Raw genomic sequence first — 23,229 nt, forward strand, 5'->3', positions numbered from 1 at the left:
TGGTGATGATGTTTGTTAGTGATTAAGTTATTTTTAAATACTCCAATGTATTTAAAAATAAAATGTTCAATGAAGATGCATAGGGAGGGTTGAGGGATAGTTTTATTTATTGTTTAAATTGGTCCCGTTGGTTTAACTTGATTAAGTTTATTTAGACCAATGTGGAAAATGAAATGGTTATTAGATCTCTAAAAGATCTTTTAGTTCTGAAATTCTCAAGAGGGTAACATCAGTTGTAAAGATTTGGGGGATAAAATTTCTCTGAATATACTTTGGTTTGGTTTGATTTTTCATTTTCTTTTCTTATTCTGGCCAGTACGTCAAGGTCTTTCTTGAAGGAAAAGGTACTGGAGGGTGGGCAACAAGAGAAGGATTTATAGGTGGGATTACAAATTGAAAAAAATTAGTGATTTATAGGTAGAGAGTGGCCTCAGCCATAAGAGTTTTTTTCCTTTCTGCTTTTGGGATAGAGATGGGAACAGTAATAATACTTGTAATAGCTGACACATAATTCTTACTGTGTGCATGGCATTTTTCTTAGCAGTTTATAATTTTTAGCTCTTAATTCCACAACAGCCTTCTGTGGCACTATTATTCCCAGTTTACATCTGAGAAAAGTGAGGCCCTGGGAAGTTAAGTAACTTGCTTGAGGTTCACACAGCTTAGCAGGTGATGGAGCTAGGATTTGAACACGTTCAGTCTTGCTTTGGACCTTGTGCTATTATGACCTAATTTGTTGAATTACTGAATAAATATTTTGAGAATTGAAGTGATAATACTGCTTACACTCCATTTTTGCTATTGAGGTAAAAACTCCAGGCAGGAGTCTTTGATGCTTGGGAGATGCCAATTTATTCAGTAAATGTGTAAAAAAATAATACCTGATACCTGCTTTGTGCCAGACATGTGAAAGTGAATAAAACAGACAAGGTTCCTGCCCTCAAGGAGCTTGTGCTCCACGGGGAAATCAGGTAAACAAATAGGGTAATTTCAGATTGTTATTAGTAGTCTGAAGAAAACTAACTGGTGTAGTAGATTGCAGGAATGGGGTTACACAAAACATAAGTGTCCTAGAGATTTCATGGGGTTGGATACTGTCTCCCAAACATTTTTCTCTAATTAGCCCACATCTGAATTTAAAGAGTGTCAAGCACAAAAATGAATTTATTGTGCAAATCTTCAGAGCTGTTTATATTCTTTTGAACTTTTAATGTAGGAGTATGTTCTGCTGAAGAAACAAAGCCAGAGAGAAATACGGTTTTAAAAATATCAAAAAGCAATGAAAATGAGGGCAGCCACCATGCATGCCATGCTCTTTGGACTGGTGGAACGGTCCCTGGCTGCTTTCCTTAGTGCATTATTGTCAATTCTGTTTGTTTAAAATATTAGGGCTACTGAGTGTCAGCATATATGTGTCTTCTATGATTTTTTGTAGGGTCTAGGGCAGGATCCTCAAGTCATACGTTACTTGAAAGGAGTTCTGCTGTCATTATAGTTTACAATAACAGTTTTTATACCTAGTGCTTTCTATGTGCCAGACTTACTTATTTGTAAAGAGGAGAAAGCTTAAAGGAGTTAAGTCCTTGTCCAAAGTCATGCAGCTAAAGAATATTAAAGCCAAGATTAAACCCAGGTCATTCTGACACCAGAGTTCATGGGATCTTACCTTTTAACTAGATTGGTTTTAATGGTCCACTTCACACTGAAAAATATGCAAGAGTTTGCAAAATTGGACTTCAGGGAACCTCCTCAACTTTATCCAGTAGGTCCATGTTTTCCAGTTTCAAAATTCTGCAGTGGTTTGATTTCAGAGAGCAAGTAGTAGAGGGGGCATACTTCACAAGTATCTGTTTACAGAAGTAATGTGTTCTGTCAGCCTGTTTTCTGTTTAAATCATTTAATACAGTTAGAATTGGTTTAGATTAACCAAGTTAATTTACAAGATTAACTTGTAAGTACTTTTTTGCATTACCTTGCTTTTTATTGGGTTTGGTATTTGTCCATATGGTTACGTTGTACCTAGCCTTTAATTTGGTACTTTTTATTATTATTTTATATCAACCAAATTCTTTAATCTTAGGGAAATGAAGTAAGTAAACTGCAGATTTCTGTTTAATTTTCACTGTTTTACATTAAGTTTTTGTGATGCTCTATTTTTTGTGATCCTTAAGCCCTATAAACCTTCCATTATGAATTTTGAATTAATTTTATTTAAAAGTTGTTTCATTTCTCTTTTTAGTGCACTGTTAAATTTGGGTAGCCCCTAGCCACATTTGTTAATAAGAACTTGAAATGTGGCTAGTCTAAATTGACATATGTTTTAAATGTAAATATGTGCTAGACACTTAGTCTAAAAAAAATATGAAATTATATTTTTTTATGTTGATTACGTGTTGAAACGATAAAATTTTCTAGTAAGCTTCTTAAAGAGGCTTACTTACTAGTAAGTAAGCTTACTTTCTAGTAAGCCTCTTAAAGAGGACTTTTTACTAAAAGTAAAATTAATTTTAGTAATATTTTTAACCTAATAGATCCAAAATATTAAGTTATGTATGTGGCTTGCATTTGTGGTTCACATTATATTTCTGTGGGACAGTAGTAGTATGTGCAATCAGTAGCATCATAGGAATTCTACACTATAAGAATTTACCAAGACTAGACAAAACCTGTCATATCTAAATGTCCTTTGTTAGTGTTTTTCTTCTTCTAAAGACTAAAACTCCCCTAATTACATAGTTATCATAATAAAAGTGTTTATTTAAATACTTTGACCTGTATTGTATTTATTTAAATACTTTGATCTGTATCATATGAATTTAAGAAAATCTGTTGCTTGAATAACAAGTAGATACATAAGCCTCCAGTGACATTTCCCCACTCTTCACACCCCCTCCCCCATACAGCTGTTTTGAGGAAGGTATGATTAGAGCTTTCATTAGGATAATAGGTGGAAGAAACAAGCTATTGAAAATAATTAGTTTAATGTGATGCTAGTAATACTGGTCATAACATAACTTTAGTGAGTTCGACTTTTTATGGGAAAGCATAGGTCACCCTGATTCTTGTTTAAGGTATTTTTCTATAGTTTAAGAAACATTAATTTGAAACAAAATGGAAAAAAATGAAGTTTCTTTGTTTTTTTTTTTTTTGTATTGGTTATTTTTTGGTTTTGGTAAAAGTTCATATTAAGAAACTGAATAATATTATTTTAACTTTTTTTATATTAAATAAAAAAAGGTTATTGGGGCTCCTGGTGGCTCAGTTGGTTGAGCATCTGACTCTTGATTTTAGTTTATCGTTCATGGGATCAAGCCCACCTCAGGTTCTGCTGATGTGCCCAGCCTGCTTGGACTTCTTTCTCTCTCCTTCTCTCTGCCCTTCCCCTGCTCGCTCGCGCACGCTCTCTCTCTCTCTCTCTCTCTCTCTCTCTCAAAAGATAAATAAACTTTAAATAAATAAAAGTTATTAAGCTTCATAGGGGTAAAGTCTTTTAATAGCCCTATAGTAAGTCTGCTCATAGTAAGTATGAGTAATTTACCAAATATTGTACTATTCTGAAGGAGGTAGGTGTAAGATTAATTGGAGTCTCTGTAAACTGATCTATAAATGATTTTATACTTGTTAATTTTTTAAAACCTAAGATAACCAATATCAAGGTCATGTAGCAAAATGTGATCAAAAGTTTTAAAATATCTGCTCTGTTATTAGTGTAGATTCATTACTTGAGGTCCCTATCTGCTCTGGGTACATCTTAGCAATAAGTGCTTTTTTATTGGTGGACTGTCTCCAGTAGCCAGGGAAGAGGATGTGCTAAAGCCAAATAGCCTTATCACTTTGTGACTTACCTCCCAATTTTGTTTACTGACAACACAGCCCAGGAGAAATCAGTGATATGTTCCTCAAATTGGGCTTTTTAAGGGATTATTCAGCTAGGGCTGTACTTATATAAAAAACTCTTTAACATATTTTAATACTAATTTTACAGATCCTTCTGCTGAGGAATTGCGAAAGCTAATGATGTTGCATGGAGGTCAATACCATGTGTATTATTCCAGATCCAAAACAACACACATTATTGCCACAAATCTTCCAAATGCCAAAATTAAAGAATTAAAGGGAGAAAAAGTAATTCGGCCAGAATGGATTGTGGAAAGGTAAGTTTAATTTTTAATTAATAAGTTTCTAAAATTGGAATACTTTATATTATAAACACACATTGCCTCTTAAGAGTGAAAAATAATGTCTTAACACCAGTGTACTCTTTAACCTCACATTGATAAGTTAGGTAGCCTAGTATGTTAGTGTTCTTGGCAACAACCTTTAGCTACGAGGAATTAGGGGAGATGACTCAGGTAAGCAGCAGGAAGCAGTGATGGGAAGGGATTGGCTAAGCATGGTATTCATTCAGCAAATGCTTGTGCATCTCTCATGGGCTAGATGGTGCTCTGTGTATTTGGGAATTATCGATGAAGCAAACAAAGATCCCATCCCTACCTCTTGGAGCTTATGTGTTCTATTGAAGAAAACATAATAAACAGTATGCTTGGTATATGAGTAAATTCTATCCTGTGTTAAAAGTACATGCTAAGAGGTAAGAAGAAGACTAGGGTATTGTGGACCTGAAGTACTCAGGACAAAGAGGAAGAGCAGTTTGAGGTATTAATATCTTTTAGTTGTTACATTATGGTTCTTCTGTTGTTGATTTGGAATTGATGTTCTAAATCAGCGGCCATTCGTATTAATTTCCTAAGTTTAAATATGTCATCTGAACCTTGGCAATGAGCCATAACTTAAGTGAATTTATATTTTGAAATGGTATATATATATATATATATATATATATATGAGTAATTGTTAGATGAATGAAAATTAAAAGTGAAAATATTAAAATCCTCATTTGTAAAAGAAGGCTAATATTGACATGATATGATTATGTGAGAACTAGAAATAATTTGTGCAATTATCTAGCATAATGCCTGGCACATTGTTAGAGGCAAAATATAGAAGTTCCTTTGTTGTTTTATTTTTATTCTGTAAACATCAGCAATTGTTAAAAAATAAATTCCAAAATGTCAAAAGTATATATCTATTTATTTATTTGCTTATTCACTCATTTTTAAATTTTATTTATTTTGAGAGAGAGAGAGCATGCACTTGAGCAGGGAAGGGACAGAGAGAGGGGAGAGAGAGAATCCAAAGCAGGCTGTTTGCTGTCAGCATGAAGCCTGATGCGGGGCTCGATCCCACTAACCGTGAGATCATGGCCAGAGCTGAACCAAGAATCAGACGCTTAACCAACTGAGCCACCCAAGTGCCCCAAAAGTGCATTTTTAGAAAGTGCATTTGGTTTCCAGAAAACCATATGTATCTTAGAGATTAAAATTTTTTTAAACCTTGGGGGATTAGGTTGACAGCCTATCCTTGGAATATGTCACCAGTGCCTTTTGCTGTTTTCTCATGACCTGACCCTTCATTACATCAGATCAAAGAACGTGGCTTTTAGCCATGTGTCTCCTTAAAAAAGGAGCTGTGTGGTTTTCAGTATAAGAAGTTTGTATCACCACCTCATGCCAGTCAGAGTGGCTAAAATGAACAAATCAGGAGACTATAGATGCTGGCGAGGATGTGGAGAAACGGGAACTCTCTTGCACTGCTGGTGGGAATGCAAACTGGTGCAGCCATTCTGGAAAACAGTGTGGAGGTTCCTCAAAAAATTAAAAATAGAACCCTATGACCCAGCAATAGCACTGCTAGGAATTTATCCAAGGAATACAGGAGTGTTGATGCATTGGGGCACATGTACCCCAATGTTTATAGCAGCACTTTCAACAATAGCCAAATTATGGAAAGAGCCTAAGTGTCCATCAACTGACAAATGGATAAAGAAGATGTGGTTTATATATACATTGGAATACTACTTGACAATGAGAAAGAATGAAATATGGCCTTTTGTAGCAACATGGATGGAACTGGAGAGTGTTATGCTAAGTGAAATAAGTCAGGCAGAGAAAGGCAGATACCATATGTTTTCACTCATATGTGGATCCTGAGAAACTTAACAGAAAACCATGGGGGAGGGGATGGGGGAACAAAAAAAGTTACAGAGAGGGAAGGGGGCAAACCATAAGAGACTCTTAAATACTGAGAGCAAACTGAGGGTTGATGGGGTTGGTGGAGAGGGGAAAGTGGGTGATGGGCATTGAGGAGGGCACCTGTTGGGATGAGCACTGGGTGTTGTATGGAAACCAATTTGACAATAAATTATATTTAATATGAAAAAAGTTTGTATCATTCCACAGTTGTACTGTGTGTTGTCATGTGCAGACAATCCTATCATCGTGCTAGGGCTAGAATTTTGATCTGAGGATATTAGTTTGACTTTGGAGGGAATGGTGGAGATCCATAGATAGTAGGAAAGTGGGTTGAAAAGGGCACTTGCTGAGTGAAACTTGATTTGCTTAGAAAATGGGAGTTTACATTAGAGTTTTTTTTTCAAATACCTACTCTTTCTTCTTGCCCTGAATATAACTAGAGAGAACACAATCAAAAAAGCAACTTAAGGCAGTTACAGGTTTTAAAGTTCACCTGAGTGGATTTTATTTTGGTTTGAAGTCAGGCTTAATCATCTGTTTTTTAATAACTGAAGTTACTTTGGACATCCTTATCATATGGCCTGTTTGCTTCATTTTATATATGAGAAGGCAGAGCTAATAAGATATATCCAAGAACAGCAGGATTCCGAATTCAGATCTTTCTGACTCCTAATTGGGTCTGCTCTTTGCCGTTTAATTAAGTTTGATGTAGATGAGTTGGCCCTGTGGAAATGGATCAGTCTGGGCATATGTCTTAATATATAAAATAAATGCCCAGTGTCTGCATGTACTAGCATGGAATCCTTTTGCGCAATTACAGTACTCTTTCTTTCATACTCTAATCCCAGTCTTGTTCATCTCTTCTCAGTAGTGTTTTTATCAGATTTTATTGTACTTAAAATTTTAAACATTATTTTAGTTATTTAACGGATGATAAATGATACTCTTTTCTATAATTTTCCTGTTTTTAGTTTGAGCAGTTTAAACAGCAACTACCACTTCTAAGTGTTTGAGGTGATTGCTTTGCTTTGATTAGAATTCCCTGGTGTCTGTGTATGTGCCATTAAACCTGAGTTAATGTGGGCATGAATATAAGGCCACGACTTCTAAGAGGCAAGGGAGTCCTTTAATGGAGAAGTTTTAGGTATGAGATTATTTTACTGAAACCTTTGCGTTGCAAATCTTATACTTTTATATAGTATAAATTAGGGATTTTCAAATTTTTGTCCTCATCCTTTTCTTCAGACAATGTAATGTGGATATCTGAAGGGTAAGATAGTTAATGAGAAGCTGCTGTGATTCACCCCACTGCCTCCTCAAGCCTGACAAGTGCTGTGGAGCACAGTTTAAAAATGCTGTCCTTAGTTACTAAGGCTGATTTTGTTTTTGTTCTTCATTTTGTGTTGAGTCTCTTGTAGCAGGGGACCCTGCCTCCTATGGTTAGGTTCCCAGGTGGGTCTGCTGGCAGTGAGAGGTGGTGATTGTTGCAGTTTATGCCAGCTCATTGGGGTCTCCTGCTGGGGGTAACTGGCTCCCAGACAAACTCTGCCCTTTCTTTTTAAGCTCCCAAACTATAATATGTTAGCACATCTGCCACGTACGTACTTAAACGATAGTCTGAAGAGCCCATACTTCACATGGGCTAAAATGTTTCTAATTACATTAACTGTATAGATTAGAGTGCTTATTCAGTTCACTTACATAAAAGTTGACAGCAGTTTCACCTCATGATTTCTTTCATTTCTCTTGTGTTTTTGTATCTTGCCTCAATTTATTCTTTATAGAAAATGTATACGACTAATTTCTGTTATGGATTTGGCTTTTTTTTTTTTTTAAATGGTGTCATTTACATTTTTTCTCACAGTATTACACAGTTCTTGTAAAATTATTTTTACTTGACTAACAAACCAACAGACACATTTCAGATGATTCCCCAATGACTTGTAGGTAGTATTTTATCAGAAAATACATTCTTGGTTTCCAAGAGCTCAAAAACAAATAGCTTATTTTCAGTATCTGTAATAAAAAACCAATCTGTACCCTGTAGGAGAGAGGGCAAGAAGTTGTATACGTATTTTTATACCTTTTATTCCCCTTCCTGAGCTCATGGTGTGGAAATTGGGAATTCTCATCCATTTTAGTTATTCTGGAAAAGCTTGCTAGAGGAGATTTGAGAAAACCTTGATGATTCTATATGAATTGTTTGAAGGGGAGTTGTGGTAAAAATATTAAAGTCATGAGGATTAAAGTATTGACTAGTCGAACTCATGCTTGCAGTTTTGTCATCTTACTCTATTTCTTTTTCCCCTCATGTAATGTTGTTGGCCATTGACTTTTAAAGGAATATCTTATTCTTAAATGTTTAAGTAAGATTATGTTGCATTAGGGCCACTAAAACAGAGGGAGAAGAAATAAACTAGGAGAATAGGTGGCTCATTGTTGGTGAAAAACTCCGTTGTTAACATTTATTTTTCATGAAACTTCTTTTCCTCAAGTATTAAACTCTTAAGTTGGTTTTACTTTTTTGTTTCAGCATCAAAGCTGGACGACTCCTGTCCTACATTCCCTATCAGCTGTACAGCAAGCAGTCCAACATGCAGAAGGGTCTCAACTTTAATCCTGTGTGCAAACCTGAGGATCCTGTGCCGGGTCCAAGCAGTGTATCCAAACAGCTGAACAACAGGGTGTAAGTTTCTCTAGATTGGGGAATGCTGCAAAGCTGGGTTTTAGCAGTGGGTGTGGGTACTGCTCCTGCTTTGCTGAAATAGAAACAAATACAAAACATGGCCATTTATCTATATTAAACATGTTAAAATATGTTTAAAGGTATCTTACCTAAAAATTATTTTGGGGGTGTCTACGTGGCTCAGTTAAGCATCCACTTTGGCTCAGGTCATGATCTCATGGTTTGTGAGTTTAAGCCCCACATTGGGCTCTGTGCTGACACTGTGGAGCCTGCTTGAGATTCTCTCTCTCTCCCCTTTTCTCTCTACTCCTCCCCCACTTTTACATGTGCCCTCCCAAAAAATAAACTTAAAGATTAAATTTATTTTTATCATGAAAGTTTCTTAAATAAAATGTAAATAAGGAAGCTTTCCCAATCAGTGTAGATTCCCCTGTTACACTAATGGATCTTAAATTACTGGAAGTAAAATTTTCCATGGATTTGCCCAAAATTACTTCCACATAAGTAATTTGCTGTAGAATGTTGCTTTTTCAAAAACCAAGCTAATTGCACCAGTATGCTTTTGTTGTGTGCTATATACATAATAAATGTGTTAACATTTCTAGGTTATTTTTGAAAATTTCCAAATTCATAGCAGTTTTACATATGTAAATATATTTACATTGGTAAAAATTTAGTTGGTGACCCTCAGTGTTACAGCTAGAGGTAACTCTAGACTTTATTCCATGTGGCAGATTTAAAAAAATATATTGATTAAGCTTTAATTGCAGTTATCTTGGGTAAATTGGTTTCATGATTAATTGGTGTGTTGCCTTAACTTGTATATCAGGTGGTTTATTATCACTAGTGTTCTCCTTATTTATTAAATTGCTTGCTTTGGGAGTTGGATATATATATATATTTAAAGACCAGCAGTCCAATTAAGCTGGGAGGATCTGATATCACTACCTTCAGTAGTTTTTGTCGTTGTCATTTGTATTTTATCTTGTATTCACTTATAAGCATATTCATGTTTTTCACATTACCTAACCCTTTCAATTTTTTTTAGCACCATCAAGGTGCACAACAAATAGTATCAGAAAATCTTTCCAAATGTGCAACTTCGTATTTTTCTCTTACAGTAATAAAAATAGGAACTAGGTGGTTGTTATTTTTAATTCTCCCTTGTGTCAGTTTTAGCAGGAATTTACCTATTAGATTGTACTTTTTAATACATGTACACTTTTGCCTAATTAATGTATGTCTCCCAATGATGTATTTCCATTACAGCTACTTTATGAATATCCATTTGTGTAGGCTGAAAAACTGTAGTACAGAAAGAATGTATGTTAGGAATGTGTTTCTTGTCAGTGTTTGTAATTCTGTTGCATATGTTGCTAGTATACATGAGAAGAATCTTACTGTCACACAGAAAACTATATGTCAGGCTTTTCTGACTTAACTCACTTTTGTTGCTTTCCATAATATTTATTCTTTAGTATATTCAGTACGTTTTATAAATTTCTTTGAAGTTCTTTTATGTGACTTCTTGTTCCCTTGCTTTCTCTTTATCTCAAGGGCCAGACATGTAGCAAATGAGGTTTTCTTTCCTTCCTCTTTTATTTTAATTGCTCCCTGATCTTCTATTTTCCCTTTTCACTGGCATGATCATCTGTGAAGATTGGACCTAATCAGAATTGCCTGTCATATTCCATGAGATGGTTCAGCCAGAGCCAACCCAGAAATGGGTGGTAATGTTTTGCATCTGTCTCATGTGTGACTTTTCTGTTTATTCATACTGTTACTGCTAATCTCTTGTGTTGGTATTAGGATGAGAGACTTTAGATTAAACTTGGTAATACTGTGGCAGCCTCACCAATGCCTGGGTATCATGTATCAGGCAACCTTCTCTGGAGCCTGAACTGTAATTGGTTTAATGGTGTGGGTGTTTCTAAGTAGAATGAATTGCTGTTCTGTAATTCAGGTTTTTGTTTTTGTTACTTAGATCATTTTTGTGAATGCAAATGAAATTTGTCTTTAGAGTATTAACAAGCAAATATCTAGAGGAGTCAGAATGTGAATTTAGCAAAACATTTGTCATAGGTCCTACATTTATAAACTTGTCCTCCAGAAACTTGGTCAGATTGCCTTGGACCACCCTGGTGTCTGAATATGCTTTTTTAAGAAATGAAATGCCATTTCCTTTGTTAATAAGCAGATGTCCTCATTTTACTAGGTATACATTTTACTGAATTACCCATACACATTAACCTAGTTCTTTTTACCTATTCATGACAGTGGGCCTATTAAGGGATTAGTAAATACAGTCTGTCAGTCTTCCTGAGTGAAACTAACTGGCCCTAGGATTGTAGCAGTATCATATTTAATGTGTTGAACAATGCCTTACATAAAACTAAAACTAGGAATATTAATTCAGATAAAGTTTCTTATCCATTTTTATGGGAGTTATTTATGTTAACTCCCATAATTTATTGACTCCCTAGTAAATGCCAGATACTGTGCTACTGTGGGTATTTAGGGATTACAGGTTCCATTTAAATTTTAGTGGGAAGAATAATTGAAAATAGTTTTTATTTTTCTTCAACCTGAGATTCTTTTGTGTTTCTTCTTTGGGAGTATTTGAAGTTTGAAAAAAAAAGAACAAAACTTACAAGACTTTATGTTCTAGGATTTTCGTAGTTACCTTGCTACTTTGGTTTAGCTAAGAATTATCTTAGTTGGAAGAGAAAGAATATAAAATTTATGGCTTAATTTTTCAATTTTTAGGGGGAGAAATATTGAAGGTGTGCATCACTTAAGACCATGTTTACGTTAAAAATTGTTTTAGCCTGAAAGTCACATATCAATTTAAATCTTTTTTTCTGTCTGTAGAAATCACATAATTAAGAAGATTGAGACAGAAAATGAAGTCAAAGTCAATGGAATGAACAGTTGGAATGAAGAAGATGCCAATAATGATTTTAGTTTTGCGGAGCTGGAGCACATCCTTCCAGGAAGGAAACAAAACGGAATTCCGCATCACAGAGACAGCACTGCCATTTTTAATGGACATACTCCTAGCTCTAATGGTGCCTTACAGATGCAGGATTGCTTGGTGCCCATGGGCAACAGTGTTGCCAGCAGGCTTTCTCCAGACTTTGCCCAGGAGGAGGAGCAGGCTGAGAAGAGCAGCACTGACTTCAGAGACTGCATTTTGCATCAGTTGCAACAGAGCACTAGAAACACAGATGCTGTGCGGAATCCACACAGAACTCATTCCTTCTCCTTATCATCTTTGCACAGTAACACTAAGATAAATGGTGCTCACCACTCCGCTGTTCAGGGGCCTTCAAGCACAAAAAGCACTTCAGTACCTGCTCTTAGCAAGGCAGCACCTTCAGTGCCATCCAAACCTTCAGATTGCAATTTTATTTCAGACTTCTACTCCCACTCAAGACTGCATCACATATCAATGTGGAAGTGTGAATTGACTGAGTTTGTCAATACCCTACAAAGACAAAGTAGTGGTATCTTTCCAGGAAGGGAAAAGTTAAAAAAAATGAAAACAGGCAGGTCTGCACTTGTTGTAACTGACACAGGTAGATACTTACTAACATTGTTTTCTTAAGAAACAATAGTACTTGACCATTTTGTTCTTAAGGTGTCACTGGTGTTCTGATCAGTACTAAGCTCTCATAAAAGTCTTTAGGAATATCGGGGCATGTAAATTAACAGTAAGTATAGCAGATTATAGAAAGCTTTCTTCCTTATTAAAATATTTTTTACAAATTTAGATTTAAATGTTGGCTAGCTGTATATTTTCAGGTAACTTAAACAGTAACAAGGTTGGGATTCTGAGCATTCATTCCTCATGTAGACCTTGTCAGTTGTTGAAATTTTGAACTGTGTAAAATATAACATGTAATTCTATTCAGTGCTCAAATTCTTGTAAGAATAAATTGGTTTGGTAAGAGTAACTTAATTCTAGAAGCTGGCATCTGAATGACTTTTAAATTATTAAAGAACTGACTTAATAGCTACTGTAATTACAGTGGTAAACTTGTAGTGAGATTAAGTATTTTCACATAATAGTAGATGGGTTAATTGTATTTTGTTTTTTAATACTTTTCTTGTCTTCAAAAGCAAACAAAACCAACAATTACAGACTGTATTTCTATGCAGTCATTACTAATTAGTTTCTGGTTTGAGGTTTTAGATAACTGTTTATAGAATATATGGTTTCGTTTTGTTTTTTAGAGAGATATCTCAGATTATCTCATATTACCTTTTAACTTATAGCTATGGAAACTGAGGTACAGAGAGAAGCTCATGGTTCTGCCCTAGACAGTGATAGAGCTTCTCCCTGTGGGTTTTTTTCTATTATGTTTTGTTGTGTTTGATGTAGTCCTAAATACTTTGTGTGACTTATGAGATATTTCAGAATAATGTTACAGGTATTAGATTATCCATTCATCATCCCTTGGCCTCATATGGTAAAGGTCATTTAATTTTGAAAGCTGCAAAGAATTATTATGAATTAGTTTCATGAATGGAATAAAATGATAAATTTTTATATTGTATGAAAGCATTCAGTAGGTGTTTGGTATATGCATTCTGTACTACTTGAATATTTAAAGCAGTTATTTGGGGTTTATATTATGTTTATATAATATTTATATACAGCAAAATTATAATTGTTAAGATTTATTTTCTAAATCATTTCTTGAGATAATACAGAGGATAGCAAGGAAGTGCATGGCTTGAGTTCAATAATGTATTCTTAATCCAAATTCTGACTCTGCAGGGCCATGGGCCAGTTCACCTCTCTGGGTCTCAGTTTCCCCTTCACGGTGGAGTGATAGGTGGTCCATGGTGCTCACTTTGTGGGCTTCTGAACTTAAGGGAAGATAACATGAACAAAGGCTTGTTGCCTTGCACATAGTGAGAACTTCTTGCTTTTACACTGCTTTCACAGTCACAATTTGGTAAATGTAGTAGTCTGAACCATTGGGGAGTAAAAATGTAAGGTTTTGGAAGCTTATTCTGAAGACTTAACACCTTCAGTACTAGTATTCTTAAACCTATCAACAGAAAACTTTTTTATGAGATTAGAACTTTTTTTTTTTAACGTTTATTTAGTTTTTGAGAGAGACAGAGCGGGAGTGGGGGGGTGGGCAGAGAGAGAGGGAGACACAGAATCCAAAGCAGGTTCTGAGCTGTCAGCACAGAACCTGATGCAGCCCGACGTGGGCTTGAACTCCTGAACCACGAGGTCATGACCTGAGCCTAAGTCGGACGCCTAACCAACTGAGCCACCCAGGTGCCCTGAGATTAGAACTTTTTACAAGCTTGGAGTTCTTATTTCCAAGAATTCTATATTTTAGAGGACTAGGAAAAAGGTCTAAGGATGGAACTGATAGAGAACAAAGCTCTAGTTGTGGCTGGATTGGTTGCAATAACCCTGATAAACCAAAATACATAGCTCAAGGTGATTAGAAGGCAGAGTCCTTAGGAGAGGACACTACCCTTTTCTTGAAAGTGGCATATATGCTTCAGAGCTGATTTTTAATAGTGTTTAATGGCTAAAGGAGGAAAATTGTATATATTTACCTACAGATTTATATGTAGGTATTTGTTTTATAGACTTTTTCTAAATATATCTAGAGCAACAATGTGATGGTTCCAGGGCTCAAATCAGACTGCCTAGAGTTGAAATCCAGTTCAGCTTCTTCTTACTGGCTGCATAACACAGTCATTAACATAACATAATATTAATCTATCAAATGGACCTAATAAGATTATATATTTCATCATATTGAGAATTTAAATAAATACATGTAAACCTCTTAAAACAGTGAATGACACCTACCAAGCACTCTATACTGGCAGTTTTTACTGTTTTTTTATCAAGGAATATTTGTAGACTGCATATGGAATACTGATCATCTAAAGTTACTTAGCTCCACGTAACTATATGAAAGTACTTTTATACATTTTAATAAAATATTCACACAGAAATAACTTTAAGTATTTAGACATACTTTGGATGAAAGACTTAATAATTATTACAATATAGATTAGGAAAACATGCTATCTTCATAATTGATTTCAAATTATGTTTGCAAACTAAATTTATATCTCTGGATTATGTTTAGAGCCAAAGAAACTGACGTTTGACTTTGCTTGAAGTGATTGAAATATTCTGTAATAGATACTGTATTTTTTTGAGACTTCATTCAACTTATAGGCACTTAAAGTACAGTTTTTAAAATTAAATAGACCTGATTTTTTTTTTTTGATATTAAAAATTAGCTTCAGGTTTGAACATTTTCTTTTTCCTTCTAGGAAATATGTCAGTATTGAGTTCACCCAGGCATCAGAGCTGTATAATGCATGTTGATATGGATTGCTTCTTTGTATCAGTGGGTATACGAAATAGACCAGATCTCAAAGGTCTGTATTCTTGTTCATATTTTAAGAAAACTTGATATTGCTATAAATATATATTCTAAGGGATCATAAAACCTTCAAGAAATATTATTTTCATTTTCCTTGGCAAAATAAATCCCTGCTTCCAAGTTTTCTGACTCAGTTATCAAGAAAGATAAAGGGAAATTAGAAACATTTTGTTCTCCCTGTGGAGGTTAGGTCTTTTAGGGAAGAATACTCCTCTTCAGCTGAAAGATCTCATCTAAGACTAATAAGACTGGTACCTGCATTGGGCATTTTCTATATTTTTACATATTTACTGTTACTTGGTTATTAAATAGAAATTTTATGGTAGCATCTTCTGCAGTTTGGGTCCATGTGCTTTCTTTCTCTTGGGTAAATAACTTGATTAACTGTTCTGATGATGCTAGTGCACATTCCAACTTTTTGGTTTGAGAATAATTTTGCATTATTGAATATTGCTGAGATATGCTGTCATCTTTGTTTTAATGGAATTTCAGATATTTGTGAGTTAATCAGTACTTTTAAAAACATTTATTCTGGATTTTTCAGTAGTTCTGTCTGTGCTTGAAAGATGTAACTATTAGCATTTTCTTCTGAGAGTCTGTTCTTTTTCAGGAAAGCACAGAAACTGCTGGGTTAACACCAGGGCTTTATTTGTGTCATGAATAGCTACTGCTTCAGCTTTGAAGGGAGTTTAGAATGTTTAAAGAATTGAGTTTAGCCTGATGAGTCACTCTGATGGTAGTATTTTTTATCCTCACAACAAATGCATTCAGTAACATATATATGAATGATGCATGCTATTGCTTTAAGAAGTTACAGTTCTTTTGTAACTTAATGCATACACAAGGAAATGATACCTGAAAGATTTTATAACTAAACCAAAAACTGAGGCACTGTATTCTCAAGTTTATTATATAGTAGGTCAGATTGTGGTCCCTTTGCATATATATTTGTTTCTCTTGTTGTAAAATTGAAAGATTGGATGTTACCTTACTTTTCTGATACCAGAAATATAAAAAGTCCAGATGTAGTTGGTTTTCTTACCCTCTCCCACCATTCCACTTTGAATCTAGGGTCTGAGTTGACTCTTCTCTACTGTAAGAAACCAAACAAAAATCATGGGAAAGGAAGTGATAGCGTTTTAACTTGAATAAATGTATCATGTTGTCATAAATAGTTTACTTTTTGGAGGGTGTTGAGAAACTTAGATGATTTTTGTATGGTGATTGAGAATGTTTAAAGATACTAGCTCCTTATGGATTAATGTCTAAAGCTAAAGAAAATATGTCATATTTTTAAAACTTTTGAAAATGTTTCCTTTACATATTGCCATGTTAACAGTCCTATATTTAGATTTAAAAATAATTTTTTTTTCCTCACAGGAAAACCAGTGGCTGTTACAAGTAACAGAGGCACAGGAAGGGCACCTTTACGTCCTGGCGCTAACCCCCAGTTGGAGTGGCAGTATTACCAGAATAAAATCCTGAAAGGCAAAGCAGGTACAAATGAGCTCTCTTTGAAGTCATAATGCTCCTGTTGAAGACGTCTGGATTTTGCTGCTGGTATTGTCATTACAGAAATGAAAGAGTTGAAATAATTAGCTTTTTCATTCAAGGGTTTTAAAGGTGTCAGTGACATCTTAAAGCAAAATCTGCATGCAATACAAATGACTGGTTTATAATCCTGCTTTGTTGAATTGGATGATGATATTTTCCTGGGATAGAAAAGAATGTTTTATAGGGTGTGATTAGTTTGCTTTGTGTATATTTAGATTGGGATAAAAATAAAATCATGGACATCATTTTGTGGTGGTCTCTAGACTCAAGTTGATTACTAGTTGTTTGGTCACTGATCAACAGTAAAGACACTAAAGATTTGTGTGAGGCTGTGGAATAAGAAATAGTAGGACTTTATTTATTGGAATAAGAAGATAAATACTAGGAATCATTCCCCATATCTTTGTTGAACCTGTTTGAACATTTTCTTGCCTCACTGGCTTTTGAATTTTTTGCTATTAATAAAAATCATAAATTATACTGATCACAGTATTAACATTTTTATGTCTGTTTTTTCCGCCTGAGTAAATTCCCTGAGAAATATTTGATTAGAAATTAAATTCTTTGTCATTGATAGTTTCCTCTTGAATGTCTGCAAAACCAAAAGTTTTTAAAAATTAATTTTCCAGAAGAATATTAATCAGAAAGTAGTCAGAAATATACAGTGGAATGGAAGGCAAGCAGTTAAATTTCATCCTGATTATTTCAGGTTCGTAGTTTTCAGTTATAAGAATTTGGGATTATTTTAGAAATGATCTCATAGAAATTAAGGCAGAAGGAAAGCCACTGGACATATCTGAGGAGTTTTTTGGAATTACAGTCTTTTTGTTGGTCGTGATTATCTGTTTACATGGTATGAATACAAAAGACAATAACTAGAGATAGAACTTTATGCTTCATGTGTACCTGTATTTTCCAGATTTCCTTTCTCTTGGTTATTTAAATCTTTTAAGAGATTTTTGACATTCCAACATTTTGTGTGTCATGAATAGATCTTGAAATAGTCAGTATTGAGCTTAAGATTTAGTTGTATTGTGGTATGTGGCAATATGGGTAGTTTCTTAAGTATTGGTAGTATGGTTTTGTGCTAGGTTGGTTTCTAGAAAACAAGTAAGTAGCTTAAGGAAATGCATACTTGTCACATTGGGCAGTCAGTGAAAAACTTACTGAATGAGCGTTGAAAGAAGAAAAAATACCATGGACATACTGTTCAGTAATGTCTGTCAGTTATGCAGTACTCAGTTTCTCTGGTGGGTAGAATCTTGTGTTTGCTACACACATCTGTATTTCAGCAGTCTCTGCCTGGAAGTTTGGCCTTGGCAAGCACACATCCCTTAGGAGTAGCAGAGAACTAGTCCTCTTACATCTTTCCTTCCTTCACAAGTGATCTGACCACACACAGTTTATTAACAGAATACAGTTGTTGCTTACTTAATTATCTTCGTCAGTTTAGCCACTGGATTTTCATAACACTGTAATGACCTTTTATAATTCACATCCCCTCCACCTCTACATGTGGGTAGGAAATTGGAAGGTAAATATTAAGAGAAATATTGAAATTTCACTTGACATTGAAAACTGTCAAAAATAGTTTTTCTGTCACTAGAACAGGTGAATATAATACTTTGCATTTTATATTCTTTCTTTAACTTGATGTCATTCACTTTTATGTCCTAAGCCTTTGACCCATTAGGAGCTTACCAAAATATTTGTAACATAAAATGAACAGATTGTTCTTAAAGTTTGGTTGCAACTAACCTTGTACTTAGAACTTGTTTTTTCAGTGCCTTTGTTCTTCTTTCCTTGTTACTCCCTGATCTTTCTTTCTCTGTGTCCTTATAAGACATGACATCAAATTTTAAAATATCGAGGATCAATTTAGGAATTAGAATCTTTGGCTTCTGCACACTAGCTTTTAAAACAAAAAAATCAGTTCTGATTTTTCAGCTTGTACGTCTAGGCAAAGTATTAGAACAAATAGCATCTTTAGCCTTTTATAGATAGAAACTTTAGTTTCTTATTCGTCATATTAAAAAACTCTTTGTCTAAATACACCAGCATAACCAAGGGCTTTCCATCCATGACTTCCTTTGGAAGCTGCTTCCTGAACAGTACTCAGCAGTGACGCTTCTCATTGAGGGGACCTCATTATTTGGAATCCATTTATACTCAAGATTTTGTGGTTGGGGCCTTTTACCCTTTCCTGGATTCCAGGATGCAGATGTTTTCTTACCCCTTCAACAACTTCAGTGTTCATTCTAAAGAACAACAGTTTTTAAAATCGTTTTAGTCATAGATTTATTCTCAGCGATTTCTTTTTCACAGACTTGGGTCCCGGCCTCTGATTTCTCCAACCGTTCCTCCACATTCTCCATGTGCCCGTCTAGTTTGTCAAGTTTTGATGAGCAGTTCTCTACTTTGCCCTCCAGTGAGGACAGTGTGTCCCTGAATTTCCCTGAATCTCCCTTGAAGCAACTCACTGCGCTCGTGGAGGGATCCCTGCACTCTGCTGCACTGTGGAAAAGGTCAGCCAGCCCAGTGAAGAGAAACCCGAGGTGCTGCCTCTCAGGCAGGGCATTGGGAGCACAGGGAGCACAGACACTGTTCTCACCTCCAGCATGACTTTCCTGTGATTTTCCAGACAAGTATCGTAGATTATTTAACTAGACTTTCAAATAGAAGTCACCTAACTCCCCAACTTTCAAGGCATACATAATCATGGTTATACCTGTGAAAGGCAGCTGGTTGTGGCTCTTCAAGCTTCAGCTCTCTTTGTTGTTGTTGTTGTTGGTTCAGTAGCAGCCTCTCTTGAACTATGATACTGACAATCCTGAAATTTCCTAAAGATTTTCAGCTTAGAATAATGGACTAAGAAAGCTGATAATATTTAGCCTTCTAAAATGCTTCAGAAAAATGGGGAAGTCTGCTCTGCACTCTGTTTTTAATGTATCATAGTATAGCATATGTGTATCATAATATGTCAGAAATCATAGCTTAAATTTTATACTCTGCTGTTTTAATTTTTGAGGCAAGTGGGATTTGAGCCCATTAAGATACCAGTCCTTTCAGTTTGATTTGGGTTTATGCTTTGTGTGTTTGGGTGCCGGAATCCAGAAATACTTACGTGGGTTGCATAGTTGGGTAAAAGATGTTGACAGTTTCTGGAGTCAAATCAGGAAGACTTATTTTGGCCCATAAAGCCAGATACTTTGCCATGTGTTCCTGGGGGTGCTTTAACTTGGCTGATTTTTCATGGAACATTGTGTCTCTGAAATATGCAGAAGAGAAATCCTGGGTTTGCTAGTTATATATTATACTCAAAATAGGTTTGTCTAGAATTAATTGAAGTGGTATATCTTGGCTTGTTTTACTAACTACTGGTATTTTTGTTCATAATACTAGAACTATGGCTGAGATTGTGTTTCAAGAATATATGTTTTTAAAACATAGTCTTGGAACTTAATATCCCAAGAGACCAAGAACTGAAGTTGTGTTTTAATCTTTCTCAATTGCTAGTGAAGCTAAAGGTGCTAAAGGAGGTAAAATGGCGTGCAGTCAGTACTCTCCTGATAGGTGCTTTTATAATCTTGTGTGAAGCTGTAAATTGGGTTTGGATATTAAAAGATACTAGTGAGTGGTACTGTTTAGGCTAGAGTTGTATTGTGTAAAGCAATTGGTATTCTGATCACACCTGAATGTTTTTAATTGAACATGCATTGTTAAGCCATTGAGTAGAACTTACTGAAAGGTGGGCAGTGTTGTGAAGCTCTTTTACCCAATGTGTGTTCAAAAGAAAAACCTTAAATTTAGGATGAAACCTCTTTCTGGTATGCGACCTACTGAATTGGATCGAATGACTTACAGGAAATTGGTGTTTGTTGAGCATGTTGTTCAGTAGCTTTAAGCTTTGGAGGTAGTTTATTTAGGAAATAGCAAAGAACATTCATAGAAATGTGTATTTTCCATTAACTTAAGTTTCCCATTACAGAGAGCTGTATAATCCTTTCAAGGCTAAAAGAGGGATTCATCTTCCTGATAACTTTTCATCCTTTTCATCTCAAGAGACTGTTGAAGAATGTTTTATATTTATCTTTTGATATATTGTGTAAAAAAAGAAAAAAAACCTAAAAAACTCAAAATCTTTACTAAAGTGAACACTTTCAATTTATTACACATTTTTGTCTGACCGCTGATGAAGTATAAATGGAAGCAAACCATTTTAGAGCTATAAGTTTTCTTTTATTAAGTAAGGAGACCAATACCAGTGGATATAACTATTTGGAATTTACTATGCATTTATATATGAAAGGAATGGAAAATACATTTCTTGAATGAAAGTTAAGGAAAATGAGTTTCCAATGTATAATCATTAAATTTTATTATTTTTAAAGCAAAGATACCAGATTCATCAATGTGGGAGAATCAAGATTCTGCACAAGCAAATGGGATTGATTCTGTTTTGTCAAAGGCTGAAATTGCCTCTTGTAGTTACGAAGCCAGGTATGTGGAAATTAAGTCTATTGTAATACTTACGGATAGTTAATCATTTTTACAGACTCTTTGAAGTGGATTCAGACGTGCCAGTCATCCCTGTATTACATGTTATGGAAAGAAATATTTCAAGGCTTAGTCCCTTCAGTTCCTTTTTTCCTTTCACAAATGCTAGATAACTTTAAATAAATACCTTACTTTCCTGATGAATCGGTAGGTCCTACAGTGGAAACCAAAAGAAATTGGGCGTTGTCACTTTCAGACCATTGTCTTTTGAAGGATAGAATTAAAGAATTAGATATTTTTTACTATTCATCTATTCTGATCACTCCTTTTTATAGCTAAGAAAAATCCCTTGCAATTTAAAACTCGTAATACATAATATTTTCTTAAAATTTTTTGTTAAAACTTGATTGTCTATTAAATTACAAGTAAATAATTGCGTATTGGCATACCCAATAATCTCCTCACTTAAAATTGCAGACTGTTGTCAACTTGTTAGTACCAACTTTGTGTGTAGGTCTTTATCTTACAGTAACCTTAAACTCTCATTACAATGGGCTCTGTTAGTACAGGAAGAAACAGACATTATGTATGTGTTCCTCACACTTAAATCATTTAAAACTAGAAGGAGTAATAATGATTAATTTGAAAGAGCTGCCTCTTTTTTTTTCTTTCCTGATAACTGACACTTTCTACCTTTATAACATTTACATATCATTGGCAAGCGTTAAAGTATTTAACAATTATAAAAACAAAGAGTCCTACATCAGTTATATTTTTCAGTCTTTTTTACTTATGCCTTTGTCATTCATACTTTTCTTTTTTATTGAGATATAATTGGCATGTAACGTTATATTAGTTGCAGGTGTATAGCATAATGATTTGATATATGTAACATTTTTCAGTCCTAATTAAAAGTTGGGGTTGTTCAAGCAAGTCTAATAGGAACAAAAGATATTTCAACATCATCTAACTGAAATAGTTTAAAATCTTGCCAGTTATTTTATAAAAAGAATACTTAAGAAAACTTTGAAATCAAACATACATAATTATAAAATATTTTAAATTATTTCCCAATTATGACCTGTGAAACTTTTACTCCTAGACTGACTTTGCCTTTCTTATTGACAGAATTACGTTTTAACCTTTTCATTGTTGATAATGCAGCCCAAGAGTTGAAAATTTACTTGAATAAAAATGATAAGTCCGATACAAATGCATTCTGGATTGTTATATTTTTATTAAGCCAGGCAGTTTAGAGCTGATTTTGTGTTGTGCTCAGTAAGTCTGGCTTTTTTCCCCACTGAGTTGTTGGATGATGACTTGTGCCTCTGGTGTCTGGACAGTTGTGTTCACATGTGGAGGGCATGGGGAAGCTCAGGAATACTCTCTTGGTGTTTGAGTTTTGCTCAGGGCTGAAGTGAAAGCCCCACCCTCTCTATTGCTTCTGAAGGGTGTCTCTTCTCATTCAGCACCCCAGGCTGAGTGCTGGTCAGAGGGTAGCAAGGCTGCCTCGGGGGTAAAAGTGTTTCCTGTTCCTGATGGCTTTGGACACGAGTAGCCACAGCTGTAGGAGGAGCTCTAAGAGCTCTAGGCTTCTTTTGGTGTTTGGATGTTGCAGTCGTATTGCATCAAAGATAGTGATTGTCAAGCTGAATGTATTACAGAATAATTGGTGTTATGATAATATGGTCCAAATACTATGCAGCAAGCCAGTGAGGTGGTTAATTGTTTAAGGAGAAACATAAGTGATGAAAATGAATTTGAGTATAAGTTGGGGGAAGAAAAACCCATAAGAGTGGGGTTTTATCTCTTACTGTGATTTTCCTTTTGTAGAAAGCTGTTGATAGAAAGTCTCTAGAAAACAATTCTTGGATACCCTTTTCTTGTCCAATAATTATATTTTCCTTAGGTGAGAAGATTTGTTAAAAATTTCTGACATTTGCATCAGAGAAATGTTTTTAGG

At 34.9% G+C, this 23,229-nt stretch overlaps 1 protein-coding gene across 9 annotated transcripts in view; it reads left to right on the forward strand.

Moving 5' to 3' along the window:
- Positions 1 to 23,229, forward strand: part of REV1 (REV1 DNA directed polymerase) — a 90,959-nt gene that overhangs the window by 42,434 nt on the left and 25,296 nt on the right. For 7 of the 9 annotated variants that reach the window (XR_008289266.1, XM_027072651.2, XM_027072652.2 and 4 more), the window contains 6 exons: positions 3,986 to 4,154; positions 8,626 to 8,778; positions 11,650 to 12,356; positions 15,103 to 15,210; positions 16,596 to 16,712; positions 21,161 to 21,269. Coding sequence is in view for 8 of the 9 variants with exons in the window: in XM_027072651.2 (XP_026928452.2) it covers positions 3,986 to 4,154; positions 8,626 to 8,778; positions 11,650 to 12,356; positions 15,103 to 15,210; positions 16,596 to 16,712; positions 21,161 to 21,269 (1,363 nt within the window). In the remaining variant the exon portion in view is untranslated. Of the gene's footprint in view, positions 1 to 18; positions 972 to 3,985; positions 4,155 to 8,625; positions 8,779 to 11,649; positions 12,357 to 15,102; positions 15,211 to 16,595; positions 16,713 to 19,120; positions 19,295 to 21,160; positions 21,270 to 23,229 lie in introns of those variants that run through there. The other 2 variants (XM_027072656.2, XM_027072658.2) reach the window with 2 other exon arrangements.

The sequence above is a fragment of the Acinonyx jubatus genome, chromosome A3 (assembly GCF_027475565.1).
Source record: "Acinonyx jubatus isolate Ajub_Pintada_27869175 chromosome A3, VMU_Ajub_asm_v1.0, whole genome shotgun sequence".
Classification (NCBI taxonomy): domain Eukaryota; kingdom Metazoa; phylum Chordata; class Mammalia; order Carnivora; family Felidae; genus Acinonyx; species Acinonyx jubatus.